Source organism: Erithacus rubecula (assembly GCF_903797595.1).
Source record: "Erithacus rubecula genome assembly, chromosome: 16".
Taxonomy (NCBI): Eukaryota; Metazoa; Chordata; class Aves; order Passeriformes; family Muscicapidae; genus Erithacus; species Erithacus rubecula.
In genome coordinates, this window is record NC_136668.1 from 16283793 (window position 1) to 16298517 (window position 14725).

General features: G+C 50.2%; 1 protein-coding gene across 2 annotated transcripts in view; it reads right to left on the bottom strand.

Annotated features, from left to right (window-relative positions):
- Positions 1–9320: 9320 nt before the first annotated feature.
- The window catches only part of CSNK1A1 (casein kinase 1 alpha 1), a gene marked incomplete at its 3' end in the record, with an annotated part of 31501 nt that continues 26096 nt past the window's right edge, over positions 9321–14725 (bottom strand). For both annotated transcript variants that reach the window (XM_079319655.1, XM_079319653.1), the window contains one exon: positions 9321–10838. In XM_079319655.1, coding sequence (XP_079175781.1) covers positions 10831–10838 — 8 coding nt within the window. The remainder of the gene's footprint in view (positions 10839–14725) is intronic.

Genomic DNA, 14725 nt, shown 5'->3' on the forward strand with positions numbered 1-14725 from the left:
CTGTGGCAGAGCCCAGGTGCCCAGCAGGCTCAGCTCTGGGGGTGTCACAGCACTGGGGGTGTCACAGCACTGGGGGTGTCACAGCACTGGGGGTTTGGGGGGGGTTTGGGGCTCCCCAGTTTAGCTCCTGCCAGGGGCAGGGCAGCCCTGGGCTGGGGAAAGGCTCCAGGAGTAGGAAAAAGCTCCTTTGCTCAGCAGGGCTGGGAGCAGAGAGTGCACAGACAGACAGACAGACACACAGACAGACACACCAGAGCCCAGCCTCACCCCCAGGGCTGTCCCTGCTCCTCCCTGCTCCCCAAAGCCGTGCCCAGAACCTGCCCAAAGCAAAGCTGTGCCCAAAGCCATGCCCAAACCAAGGCTCTGTCCAAAACTGTGCCCAAAGTCATGCCCAGATCCGTGCCCAGCCTATCCCAGGGCAGGCACAGCCCTGCCTGCTCATCCTGCTCCCAAAATCTCCCTCAGCATCTCCCAGCACCAAACCTCCTGCAGATGGGGGAGCAGGAGCTGCCCAGGGCAGCACAGGGCACTTCCCATCCCCTTCCCCTCCTTCCCTGAGCCCTGGGGAAGGATCAGGAAGGGTTTGGATCCTGCTGGGGCTGGCCCTGCCTTGGGAGGGGCAGAGCTGGTGGCCCTGCTGCCGTGTCACCGGTGCCCACGGGCTGTCACCAGCCAATATTGACTCAGGGCACAGCTCCACCTGGGCTCCAAGGGCCTGGCTCTGGTGTTATCTCTCTCCTCCTGCCCTGGGGGAGCAGCACAAGTCCTTCCACTGCATGAGGCTGCATGAGCCCCACCCTGAGCTCCTGTGCAGGGTGAACCAGCACAGCACCCTCCAGAGCAGGGCAGTGCCATGACCAAGGTGGTGGCACCCAGTGCCATGCCTGATCCTGCTGCAGCAGATCCTCCCTGGGCAGCAGAAGGACATGAGCTGGCTGTGCCTGGACTTTGGTCTGTGCTGCTGGGAACCAGCAGCTGCCTCCCTCCATCCACGCTTTTCTGCATGGAAACAAGCACAGCAAGATAAACACACTCAGCCCCAGAGCTGGGAGGCAGAGCAGGAGCAGGGAGCTGCTGGGATGGGCTCTGTGGGATCCCTGGGGTCTGCACAGCTCAGAGATGGGGGACAGCACCCCAGTGTCACCTCCCCAGCTCTGGGCTGGCAGCAGAGCCAGCCTGAGCAGTTCTGCAGGGCAGGAACACACACAGGGCTTGTTCCCCTCCACCATGGAGGGCAAACCCCATCCTGGCAGACAGGGGCTGCTCCCTCCCTCCCAGCAGCCACAAACCAGACTGTGACTGGCCTCTCCTCCTGCAAACAAGCCAGGGCTGGGCTTTCACACGGCCTTGGAGGGAGAGGCAGCCCCAACCTGCCCTGCACAACTCCAAATCCTGCAGTGCCAGAGCCAGGCAGAGGATTGCAGCAGCCAGCCTTGCCCCAGGCCTGGCAGCTCCTGAAGTGGGTCTGACCAGCCTTGGAGAACAAGGAGAAACAGAGCAACTTTGTACTTGCCCTCAATTAACGAGTGACCTATTTAGAAGAAAATCTGGGCTAAGTGGGATGAAGGAGCTGGAAGCTGCTGCTTGGGGGTGGCACAAATCAGCCTGAGCCCGGCAGCTCCAGAGTCACTCGGGACAGAGAAAACTGTGCAGAGCATTTTAAAAACTGCCCTGAAAGTTTTCATGGCTGGGGAAGAGAAGCCCAGCCTGGAAAGAACCTCACACTCCTTCCTGAGCCCACCAGGCAGGGAACATTTCCAGGAGAGAGGCACAGGGTGGGCCACAGTGGCTGGGGGCTCTCAGGTGGCAGCAGTGCAGCAGGGAACCTGGAAAGGCTGAGCTGGAACACAGACTAGACAGAGCAAAAGGAATAAAATAGGTATTTATTGAAAGGATACACCTTGGGCAGTGCAAGAGCCTGACCAGGGCTACATCCAAATCAAATCCAAGATGGATCCTGGTCACAAGTTTTGCACTTTTATAAGTTTTGGCTCATTTAAATCTTGAAGTCAATTGCCCAAGCACAGCCCCAGATTATGAAGTCTCAGCCCCCTGGCTTTCCCCTTTCCCTCGCTGTTGTTTCTGCATTTTGGCTACCAGTTATCCTTGATTCTCTAGCTAAAACAGAATTATTTTGTCTCTTCCCATGCGAAGATACCTTCCCAACCCCTAACCTGAAGTTCATAGTTCACACTAAGCAGCAGAGATTCTGAGAAGCGTGAGATGCCGGGCGAGGCGGCGGCAGGAGCGGCGCTGGGCTCAGGGAGCGGCCGCGCTTATCGGCTCCGGGCGGAGCTGTGCCTGCAGCGCTGGCAGCTCCCAGCCTGGGAACCGCCTGTCCCAGCCCCGCCGGAGCTGACTCTGCACTACCGGGCTCTGCTGGAGGAGCAGCAGCTCGCACAGTGCCAGCCAAACGCTTTTCCCACCCCACGCTCGGCTTTCCATCAGCAGCACCTCCAGCTCCAGCAGAGACAGACGCTGTGGGTTTGTCAGGTTGCTGCTGATGGGAGCTGAAGGAAGGAGCAGTTTATTGCCTGTTGTTTCTGGAGCTGGGCAGTGGGGACCCAGGAATTGGGTGGGTGGGTTGGAGAGGGATTCAGGAGATGTGAAACACTCCCAGTATTTCACTGAAAATTGATGTGCAGAGCACCACAGGCTCTGCACCCCAAATTGCAGGCACAGGTTCAGGCATCCCAGAGGATCAAACCCTGACCTGGCACACTCTGCCCATTCCTGGCTCCTTCAGGATCTGTTGTGTCTCCCCAGCAGCTCCAGCACCTCTCCAGCCTGGCACAGCTGCCCCCAAACCCCCTCTGCATCCAAAACCCTGCAGAGAACCTTTTCCACAGGGGAAAAAAAGATCTGCCAGGCTCCTCAGCAGCTGACCTGCTTGGGGCACACTCCATGGGCTGAGGTGACCCCAAGGTGCTTTGTGCTCACCTGAGATCATCCACAGTGGGGTTTAGCACCACCAGGGCTTTTCCAGAGCCAGCTGCAGGGTCAGGATGGACTATCCCCAGCTTTCCCAGTCCCCTGGGCATGCTGGCTGCAGGCTGGGAGCAGACAGAGCTGCCACCAGCTCCAGTGCCACCTCCCCAAGGTGAGGAGCCAGGTAGGGCAGGGGGAGCAGGGTGCAGGGGAAACTGAGCTCAGCACTTCTGAACCTGCTCCAGAGCAGACATGCAGGTGTCCAGAGCAGACATGCAGGTGCCCAGGGCAGGACAGACCCTCCAGACACCAGCAGTGAGCTCCAGGGCAGCTGAGAGCTGTGGCAGAGCTGGTGTGGAGCTGGCTCAGCCTTCAGCTCCCAGAAAGGCTCAGCAGGACTCCAAGCCCAGCTGTGTTAGCACAGCAAAAATAAAAGCAGCCATAGAGCCACAGAAGAGGCTGCCCTGACCTTACAGAGCTGGGATTTGGGCATGAACACTTCTTTCCTGGAAAGTGTATCCTGGCATTTGGGATTCCTTCCCATCCCACAGAGCTCCCCTGGCCGGGAGTACCTCACATTCCTGCAGGACCTCGGCGGGGCCACGGTAACAAACATCAGCAGCTGGGAGGTTATTTACAGCAGCAGGATTGCTCCCAGTGCTGCTCTCCTGTCCCAGAACCCAGCCAGCACTGGGGTGACAGTCCCACAGCCCCCCACAAACCTGGGAAGAGGCCGAGGAACAGCCAGACAGGTTTTTGTGCCCTGCTTGCTCAAATATCTGAATTTATAGTTCTTCCTAGAGGTCAGGAGGAAGGTGCAGGAATGGGGTGTTTGAGGGGCAGCATGGCCACAGGGATGCTGCAGCTCTGGGACCCTCTGGCCAGCCCCAGGGAGCCTCAGCAGCTGCCCCAAATGAAGGCTGGGGTCAGAATGAAGCCACCTTCACCCACCAGAGCCCCCTGGGCTGGGCAGGGGGCACACAGAGAGTCACCAGCATGTCCCAAACACAGGCAGCCCCTCGGTGCCACAGCTGTGCCCTGGGTCCAGGCAGGGCTGAAGGGCACCCACCCCCCAGCACTGCCTTTGCTGTGTCTATCAGTCACCCAGCAACTGCTGGGGACAGCAAGGGACAGCAGAGGGACAGCAGAGGGACAGCAGAGGGACAGCAGAGGGACAGCAGAGGGACAGGAGCACGGTGCTGGCTCTGCTTTCACAGCTGAACCCTGGCAGCAGCAGGACAGGGGTGCCAGACCTTCCCTCACCTGGGGACAGGGACAAGGCAGCTCCTGGCACTGCCCAGGGGGACACAAAGCAGGAGGATCCAGGGAGGAGGGACAGACAGGCTTGGCACTGGGATGGGGCTTGTGGAGAAGCAACTGCTTCCTGCCCCTGCTCCCCACCCTGGAAAGGACATAAACACATGGAAATGCATGGAAATGCAAGGAAACACACATGGAAACACATGGGAATACATGGAAATATATGGAAATGCATGGAAACACACATGGAAACACATGGACAGACATGGAAATACATGGATACCCATGGAAATACATGACAATACATGGAAATGCATGGAAACACACATGGAAACACATGGACACACATGGGAATACATGGAAATATATGGAAATGCATGGAAACACATGGACACACATGGACACACATGGGAATACATGGAAATGCATGGACAAACATGGACAGACATGGAAATACATGGATACACATGGAAATACATGACAATACATGGAAATGCATGGAAATGCATGGAAACACATGGACAAACATGTTCACACGTGTTCACACATGTTCTCACACCCTCAGGGATGCCCAGGAGTTCCCTGTCACACAGTCCCAGCTCCTGCAGGAGCAGCCAGCCCAGGCAGAGCTGAGCCAGTCTGGCAGTGCCACCAGCCCAGCCCTGCCCTGCACCAGGGACCTGCCCTGCCCTGCCAGCAGCTTTTCACTGGGGAAGGCTGAGCACAGCCAGCCCGGACCCCAGGAGCTGTTTGCATGTTGGGAAGCAAAAACAAGCCAGTTCCAATCAGCATCAAGCTGGCAAGGCAGTGCTGCATCTCCTGGGGAAGGGCTGGCACAACAGGCAGCCCCACGCCAGCCTCACACCCACCCTGCTGTCCCCAAACCCCCCCAGCAGCCCCTCGGGGAGGGGCACCACGTTAAAAGCTGTCAGTGAGAGGGAGAAAGGTCACTGAGCAGGGACTTAACACCCATAAGCAGTTTATGGGATTTGTGAGCAGCTTCAGGCCGGCTGGGAACAGCGTCAGCACAGCTCCACCTTCCCAGGGCTGCAGCTCTGGCAGGGTGATCAGCCCTCCCCAGCTTATGGGCACCAACAGCACAAACACATCAAATAAATGACAGCAGCAAACACCTCCTGGGCAGCCCAAGGGAATGGCCACAATGTTCCTCACCTTTCCTCCCCAAAGAAAGGGGGTTTGGAAAGGAATGAGTGGCCACAGCCTGTTCCTCACCTTTCCTCCCCAAATTAAAAGAGCCTGGGAAGGAAGGCAGGCACTCCCAGGGTGTGGCAGCAGGGATTTCTGGCTCTACCTGCTGTTCCATGGAGCAGCAGCTCCCTGAGGGTTCAGTGGCACGGGGAATGGCAGAACTGGAGGGGCATTAACCCTCCACCCACCGTGCCCACCCTCCTGGAGCTGCTCACGGGCTCTGTCCCCTCCAGGTGAGCCCAGCCCAGCGGCACAAACAGCCTGGCCCGGCTCAGCTGGAGGAGGAGCTCAGCAGAGGCAGGGCTGTGCCGGGGGAAGCTCTCGGCACACGAGAACGATTCCATTTGCTGCCTAAGTGGTTTTTCTCGGCTCCAAGGACCTGCAGCACTTTCTGGCTTTACCTCTCTGCTCTCCTCCCCCGCTGCCTGACTGCAGCTGGCAAGGCAGGAAAATGCTCCCTGCTCCTCTCTGCCCCAGCTGGGCAAAGTCCTGCCCAGGGCTCCCACCAGATGAGGATGTGGCAGATGCCATCAGCAGAGGCCACCCAGCTTGGCCTGGCTGCCAGCCCCAGGCTGCTCCTGCTCCCCACTGTGCCCACTGTCATTTGGGAAATCCTTGCAGTCACCACAGACAAGCTCAAGAATCTTTAATTCACCTCCAGCGCTGAGCAGCAGTTAAAAAACTCAGAAGGAAGAAACTCAGAACTCAGGAGAACCAGAAAGATCAGGGCCAGCTGTGCCCTGGAGAGTCCCAGTTAAACACATGATGGTCTCATTTGGAAAGGTCCCAGTGCATTGCTTTGGCCATGGGGGACTCAGCCGAGGTATGAGGAGGGGACAGGGAGGATCTGGCCCTGCTCTGGTGGCTCATCAAGTCCCACAGAGCTGAGTCACAGCAGGTTCTGCCCCACCTCTGCCAGGCACAGGATTGTGCCGAGTCAGGCTCCTGCCCTGGGCATTTACAGGGCTGTAAAGTGAAGGAGCCTGGATTTAATCATGTGTGCAGAGGCTCTGAGAGCAGCAGGGAGGCTCACAAGCCAGTCCACCCTGTAGGACAACATGTACAACGCTCCTTCAAGGCCTCCCAGCCAGCTCAAATTGCTTCCATTCAAAAGAAGTTCAAAGTCTGCCACCTGCAAAACAGCTGGGGCTCGGTGTGATTTCAGGGTGGGGACAGGAGCCTTGGAGCTCTGGGGATTGCACACACAGCTCTGGGAGAGCCTCTCCTCCAGCAGGCACATCGATGCCTTCCTACACTCAGAGGGGGAAAGAAATAAAGTTTATCAGCTGTGTTGACAAAAAACAACCTCGTTATCAACAGGGACAAAAGGTTTCTGGGGAGGGAGGGCAGAATGGGGAGGCTGAGTGTGCTCAGGTACTGCCAGGAGTAAACACCAAAACTCCAAACTCTTCCCTGAGAAAGGAGCTTCACCAACCTTCAGAGATTTATGAACACAAATACCTGAAATACAGCTCGAGTCTGCTGTGAGATTATTCCCCTGCTCCTCCTGATTTCCAGCTACCAAAACCCAGCCCACAGCCACATCAAAGAACATCTCACATAATGTAAAAAGTCACTTTAGCATCTCAAAGTAATGCATTTTACACCTTTACTAGTGAGCTTTGCAAAGCAGCTGAGCTGACTGTGGTGCATTTGAAGAGAGGGACAGACCTGGGTGTGTTTGGATTTTATTAATGCAGCAGCAGCCCATCTCCATTGCTCCCAGCCAGCCCTGTCAGCCTCCCCTGCTGAGCTCTGGCTAACAAGGATCACCTTCAAGAGCCATTTCCAGCCTGGAACAGGCAGGATTGCACTCCTGGCACTCTCAGCAGGGTGGGCACTTCCTCTGTGTCACCCTTCCAGACAACTCAGCCCACTTCTCCTTTCTGTCCTCAGCCTGCCCTGCTCACCAACGTGTGTTATGACATCAAGCTGATATGAAATCATGATGATTTCACTGCAATTAAGGCAGGAGCAGATGGAACTGGCTAAGCAACAAATCTTCTAAATTAGAGAACGCTGTCAAGAGAAATTAAAACCTCGTGTAAAAAAAAAAAACAACTTGGGATGGCAGAAAAATTCCACATGGGAGGGAGTGCAGGGAAGCAGCCAGCCCGAGCTCCTGGTCAGAGCTCAGTTCAGCAAAACCCCATCACAAAACAGAGACAATCCAAAAAAACACCTGAAAAAGCCAAGAGAGAACAGGCACAACACTGCAACAGCGAGGCAACGCTTGAGATTGAAAAATCACCCTCAGACAGATAGAATAGCATAGAAATCAGAAAAAAAAAAATAAAACAAAAGTGTGTGGTACATGCTGGACAGGCTCCAGACCTAGCAGACACATCAAGTGTTTTTAACACAGCCAGGGGTTGTGTTTGTCACTTGTTACCAACAGCACACGGAGCCAGAGCTGTCTGTTTCCAGAGCCTTTATGGGAGAAGAGAAAAAGGCTCTCAACTGCTTCTAACAAGGAATGGCTTAAATAGGTTAAAAAGAATGAAGCAGTGCTCTGCACATGAGCACTCTGTGCTCCCAATTAAGCAATCCTTTAAAAGGTGGCCTTAGGAAGCCTCTCAGAGTCGTTCTAAGGAGGTTAATAAATTGCTTTGAAACCCTGGATACAGCTTAGTGCAATGACTAAGGAGCTGTTGTCACAGCCTAATGGCATTACCCAAATTCTGGCACTTTGCAGGGAGCACGAGGCTGCAGATCTTGAGCTTTACAGCCTCTTGTCCAAATGATGATTCCTTGTCAAGGGCCTGGGGCTGCTTGCAGAAGTTTTTGACTTGGCAGGTGAATCTCTCTCAACACAAAAGGTTTGCAGAGGTGCAAGCAGAGTCAGGATCCACAGGGTTTGAATCCTTCAGGCTGAAGTCTTTGTTACAAACCAAGAAGAACACACAGCAAGGGTTTGCTGCCTGTTTAAGGTGGGCAGCTGCTGGGTGCCAGCACATCTGGCACAGGCTGTTGATGCAAAACACTTGGCCCACGCTCCTGTGCAGAAATAAATTCTGTTCCCACAAATTTGCAAGGCTGACTGAGCTCCAGGCTCCTCCACAGCACCTGCAGCTCCCCCAAAACTACAAACCAATGCATGTTGACACTCTGAATGTATTTACTGTCCCTTACAGAGCTCAACAAGAGCAGCTCTGTCTCTAAAACCCCCCCTCAAAATCACCAGCAAATTTAACAGACAGAGAAAATAATTTATTCTCCTGAAACCAAATTATTTTCTCCAACTTTCCAGCGAGTATCTCATGTCAGAGCATGAAAAGCAATGCCACAATTCCAGGCAGCCTCTCCAAGAACAGCTGCCAAGAAGGCATTTCATTGATGCTTCTTCCCCTCCTGCCAATGTGTGTTGTCAGACACGTTGCCTAGACAGCAGAAATGATGGATAAGGACATCTCTCAGTGCTCTAGATACCAGTTCTTACAAACAGACTGCTTTGCATAGGAGGAACTGCTTGCAAACCATCCTTATTAGGATGGGGCAATCCTCAGGAGTTTGGAAAAACCAAAATGAGTTTCGTTTCTTCTTCCACCTGGCAGGCAGCAGAGCCTCAGGAGCTCCCCAGTGTGCTCTGCTATCTCTGAAGCCCAGCAGCCTCCCTGTCCTCCCACATTATCTGTCCCACAGTTTTTTATTTATTATTACTAGCACACTGTGTTCTCCACCTAAAGTTTAACATCTCAGGGCAGATTCTTCTTGGACAGAGTACAGGGGAGCCTTGATCCACATCATCACCATTCCAGGAGTGCACAGTGTCTTATGATCCTGAAAAAATTGTTTTTAAAAGGAAAGAAAGATCTTTTCCAATAGTAAAAAAAGATGAATTGTGAGCAGGAGCTCTGCTCCATGCACGAAAACTAAAAAGCAAAACATACAGACAACATTTACACAATAGGCATCTGGCAGCATTTTCAGACATTTTTTTTAATTTATTCTGACATGCTATAAAGGAATAAATTACACTGTTAAAGAATTACCAGCAATAAAAGTATTTCTTTCTTTCAGCTGGGCTAGAATAGGAGTGAGAAGGAAGACAGCCTGGGGCAGTAACCAATGTGAACTCTGCATGGTGCAAGGCTGCCCCCAAGAACAAGAGGAAATCTGGTCATATCCACTTCACAAGAACTTGAAAGAAAATGCCTTGGTTTCAAACCATCCAATTTGTGTTTTTTTCAAACCATTCCAATCTTTTGTCCAAAGCAGCAATCACGAGGCAGAACATGGCAATGCTCAGAGGCTGCCAATCCTGGGTCTGCAAAAGATGCCATTTCTTTTTTTTTTTTAAAAATTCCAATCTCATTAATAGAGGGCTGGTCTCAAACAACAGGTTATAAAAATGCAAGACTGCCCCTTCCCCCTTCAAGGAAAAAATACAAAATTTATTTAAAAACAAAATGAGGAAGAGTTACAACACTAAATCTAAAATGATTTAGAAAGAAAATATGACTTCTTTTGCTTAACAAATGGCCTTAAAACTTGGTTTAAAAACAGGGTAATGTAAATTTCTTAAACTGAATTAACAAGGCAAATTAAAAAAAAAAAAATCATTTCCTTACAGAAACAGTTTTTAGTTTTTAATGAACTTGTAAACAAAAAAAGCTCCCGCTTCAAAATAAAAACAAAATCCCAGATCATATAGATGTTTACAATGATTACATTTATCTAAGCAACTTACATACAGGTTCAGTTGTAAGATGTTAACTAAATTTCGTGACAAATATGCTGTTTTTCCTTTTATACCAAGAACATTATAGAGTTAATGCAGAGTCCTAAAGATTATCTAGTAGTCGCTAAGTTTCTCTTAAGTCTTCACTTTAGATGCTGTTATTTCTAGCACAGGTAAGCAGGCAGAGTCTTTCATATGCTTAAAAACTGGAATCTTTGGTTACTACCATGTCAGCTGGCTTGGTATGTTGCACATAGAAGCCAACAACTTTAAGAATGTTTTAAGTGTACAACTTTCAAAACCCAGGGAGGAATAACCAGAAAAGAGTGCACAATTGTGAGCATTTACAATTATCACAACTGTTGCCGAAGACTGTTCATGCCATTCTTCCAAAACAATGAGATCTCATAAGCAGTGTAGTTCAAAGTAAAAAGGTAACAAAAATTGGCATATGCACAATTTTCTCCACTTGTGTGTCAACCATTAGTTAACTTTTCCACTTGAAAAAAATGCAATAGAAAACTGGACACCATGTTTCACTATCTCAGTAATATTCACAATTACAGCTGCTACAACTCAAAGTGCAGCATCACTGACACTGCCCAGAGCCAGTTTATATTGATATTAAGTTCTTTACACCAAGGAAATGGTTGCCCACAGCCACTGGCAAGTGTATGAACTAAAATTTCTAGGATTTGGGGAGTGACAAGTCCTGCTCCGATCTGCTCTGCTTTGTCCCATCCTCGTCATGATCAGAAACCTGCAAGATAAACACAAGGGGAAACTTACTGCTACAGGATGGAAACCAGCAACAGCCTTCGTCACAGGAGGAGAATTCAACAGCAGTTATGGTCATTCAAAGGGGAAAATGCTGCTCCATCTGGGAACTGCAGAGTTCCTGGTGTGCATTTCCAAAGGTGCCACAGCTCTGGAGCTCACACAGCTCTCACTCACTGCTGCTGCAGGAGCCAGGCTGGATGCACCAGCTGGATGCCACATTCCTCCAGCAGGAATTCAGCCCAGCACTTTGAAAACAAGCTGTGTTGTTGCCACTAGGAAACAGGATGTAATTTCATAGGATTGTTTTCTGCTTGTCTGCAGTGGCTCATGTTTATATCCCTGAATGTCAAGCTGTCATCTGACTGCAGGGTGCTCTCCAGGGACACAGTGCTGCAGTGTCACAGCAGTGTCACAGCAGTGTCACAAGCACAGGCAGGGGACACCTCACCTCAGCTCACTGTACCTGCTGCCACCACAAAGCCACAGCACCAGGCAGGAGCTGTGCACACCTCAGAGCTTGGAAGGACAAGCTGACTCACATGACAGGGGGGTGATGCACACACAGCAGTTCTTTCCATGGTCAGTATTCCCAGTGACACTGGGGGACAGGGAGGGGACAGAAACACACACACATCTGCAAGAACCAGTCAGTGCAGGCTGAGCCAGTCCTCCCTCCCTCCCTCTCCTTTCTGGTGGCTCAGGTGGCAGGGCTGTGCCTCAGAGGAGCCCCAAGCAGAGGTGGCTCTGCCAAGTGAGTTTCCTCTCTGGCTGCCCTCCAGACAGGATGGCTCTGGCCATGGCTGAGTTCATCACAGCAACAGCTCTGAGTTTTTGCAACAGAAATCTCTTCTCAGTGAAATACAGACAGAGCTGACCTCAGCTAGAGCTTGTGCTGTCATCCAGAGAGAAGCAAGTGCAAACAAGTCTTACTAGTCTGATGTTCTGTCCAAAATGTATCTGGAGAGCACCCAGAAAATGGCTTTAACTCTTCCAGAACTGGCTACAGGTCATTTCAAAGAGCTTCAAGAACTTTTTTCAGACCCAGTGTTAATACACTGAAGGACAATTCTCTTTGTCCAGCACTGGTCACATTAAAATAAAAAAAAAAAAAATCCTGTGTCAGAATCAAGACAGCCATTCCCACTTGAGTGCAAATTCCCACAGAACAGGGACTCCTGAGCTCCCTAATCCTCACTTGATGCACACAACCAGAAATTATGCTGTTTTTCCATTTAGTGTGATCAGCAGAGAACACTGATTCATCTTTTGAACCACTTTCTCCATCAAAGCAGCCAAAACAAAGTCAACAAAGGAAGAGTGTGGAAAGAAACAGATCAACTCATTGCTTCAGAAGTTTGAATATTTCACAAAAATGGGAGCAAAGAGGATCCTCCCAAATGATCTGTTGCTATTAGAACTCCTCAAACCTAAGGTTTGGGCAAGAGAATGTCCAGCTACAGCTACAGAGAGCAACAGGGAACTGGATTCAACTCAAAATGTCCCTTGAAAGTCCTGCTAAGACACAGCCCAGCCACAGCTGTCAGATGAGACACCCAGAGCACACAGAGCACTGCTGGCATGAGGAATGTGCTGGAGAGTTCATGGTGGCATCTCTTCCACAGATCTTCACTCCATCCAGGGCCAAATCATCACTCCTTGTCCCTCTGAGGTGTTACCCAAACCTCTGAGCTATGTGAGGGATCCTCCAATTGCTTTATTATTACCATGGCTGAAGATCTGACTGAGCAGTGTAAATGCAGTGCAATTGCCTAAAAACCTCCTCAATTTGAAGTGCTCAAACTTTGTGTATTCTCATTCCTCCAGACAAGCAAGTGGGAAGTATTCAGTTGTCAATAATTCTTAATTCCCAAGCAAAGCAGCCTCAGTCTGTTCTGAGCAATCCTGCCACCACCACAGGCATCCAGCAAATATTAATGGACCTGCTGACAGCCTCACAGAACCTCCAGTGCCAGGAATTAAAAACACCTCTCCCAAATGGAACTGGTAGACTTTATCCTACAGATTGACTGCCTGAGTCACTTTTATGACTGAGGGAAGCTGAGTTACAAATGACACCTGAACAACTGCTGCACTGGCAAAAGTGAGCCAGCCCAACTTGCCTGCTGGAACAGTTCACCTCTCCCAAGTTCCAAACCAGCTGATCTGGCTGTTACAAAAGACACTGCACAGAGTTCCAGAGAGGGGCAGGGAAAAAATAAACTGAAGAGAAAAAAAAGGGCCATGGACAGAAGAGGTGATTCTGGAACCAAGCAGAATATTTAGACTGGATAAACTCTAGGATTCATTGATGATTGAAGCTGGATGTGAGTTAAGAAGTCAGGAATATCTGTAAATGAGCACACTGCACAATCTGAGTCTCTAGTTCTCTGGCCCAGATGCACATCCTCAACAGCACTTTATAAACAACTGCACCTGTACATTGCTCTTTGCAGGACTCCTGTTTAATGGACTTGGTCAGCAGAGGGGGAACATTTGATACCAGGAAGTCTTTTAAGCCACTTCCACACAGGCTTTGCTACAGCTACTACAAAAGAATTTAACTGAACTCCAGAAAAAATAACCAGCTGTTTCATCCTCTCCAATGTGACAGAGCACCCAAGCCATACAGCCTGCTCTTTCACCTTAACTGGCTTCAAAAAAAATCCTCATTAATAGGCAGGATACCCCACAAAAAGACATGCAGGATTTTAGGAATGTGGAGATCTTTACTTTGATGCAGAGATGAAGTCTCTGAAGTTTTCAGATGTTTGCCAAGCACTGCTTTGATGCTCTGCTGATATTACAGCTTAATCAACCCAAAGGTCACAAACCTTTCTTGGTGATGGGGAGGGAAGAGGAGAGTCATTCAAAAAACCCAATGATTGTGCTAAAACTTCAGGAACTGCTTCTCATCTGTAGCAATGGGTCTCTACCAAAGGAAATCAGTGAAATGTCTAAGGCCCCATGGCAGAGCTCAGCTCTGCTCTCTGGCACTGCAGCATCACCTCAAGGTGCAGATAATCACTCCCAGAACTTTTCTTTCTTCACACACAGAATTGGGCAGAGACTGTCTGAGCCAGCAGAGCAGCACATTAAACCTCAGAACATTTCAGCAAAACTGTGCTTCAGCAGCTCACACCTTGATTTTCAGGGCAGGTTCCACTCACAGATCATCACCTCCTGCAAGGCTTCACTTTGAGCATGAGCTGCTGTGAGGAATGTGCATCTCTGCTCAAATTATCTTCTCCTGCTCCACCAGCCAACCCCTCCACACCCCAAATTGGGCTGGGTTCTGAACTTCAGTCAGAGTTTCTCTATTTCAGGAAGCAATCCAAGCCCAGGTGCTGAATCACCCAGTCTGTTACTGGTGTTATAGCTGAAGAACTGGTTTCCAGCCTCTGTCACAGCCAGCCACTCTTTATGCCAAAAACCTGACATTTAATGGCATCTGTGAAATTAATTTGTTTTCAAGAACCACTTCAATCTTGGGAAGAGCAGCAGGTATTATACTACTTCATTTGTTCTGGATGAAATGTGGTTTTTTTGATAAGCTATTTCAACTAAAGACACCTGGTAAGGTCTGAATGCTGCCACAATATGTGAAGAACAATGTTTTAGTTTATTGTAAACACTTCTGCATTTCTTTGAATTCCAGGATTGTCATGCTAGCCAAATATATAATTTTACACATAGAAGAATGACAATCAAGAGTTACTGAAGAGCAGCAATGCCTCAGTACAGAATGCAAACCTTCTTCTCTATTCTCAGTCACACAATCTCATTAATTTCAATTTTATCCACAGCTCAGCTGGAGGAATTGGTTTCATGGCAAGACTGGCTCAGAAATGCACAGATGTGGCAGTTTCA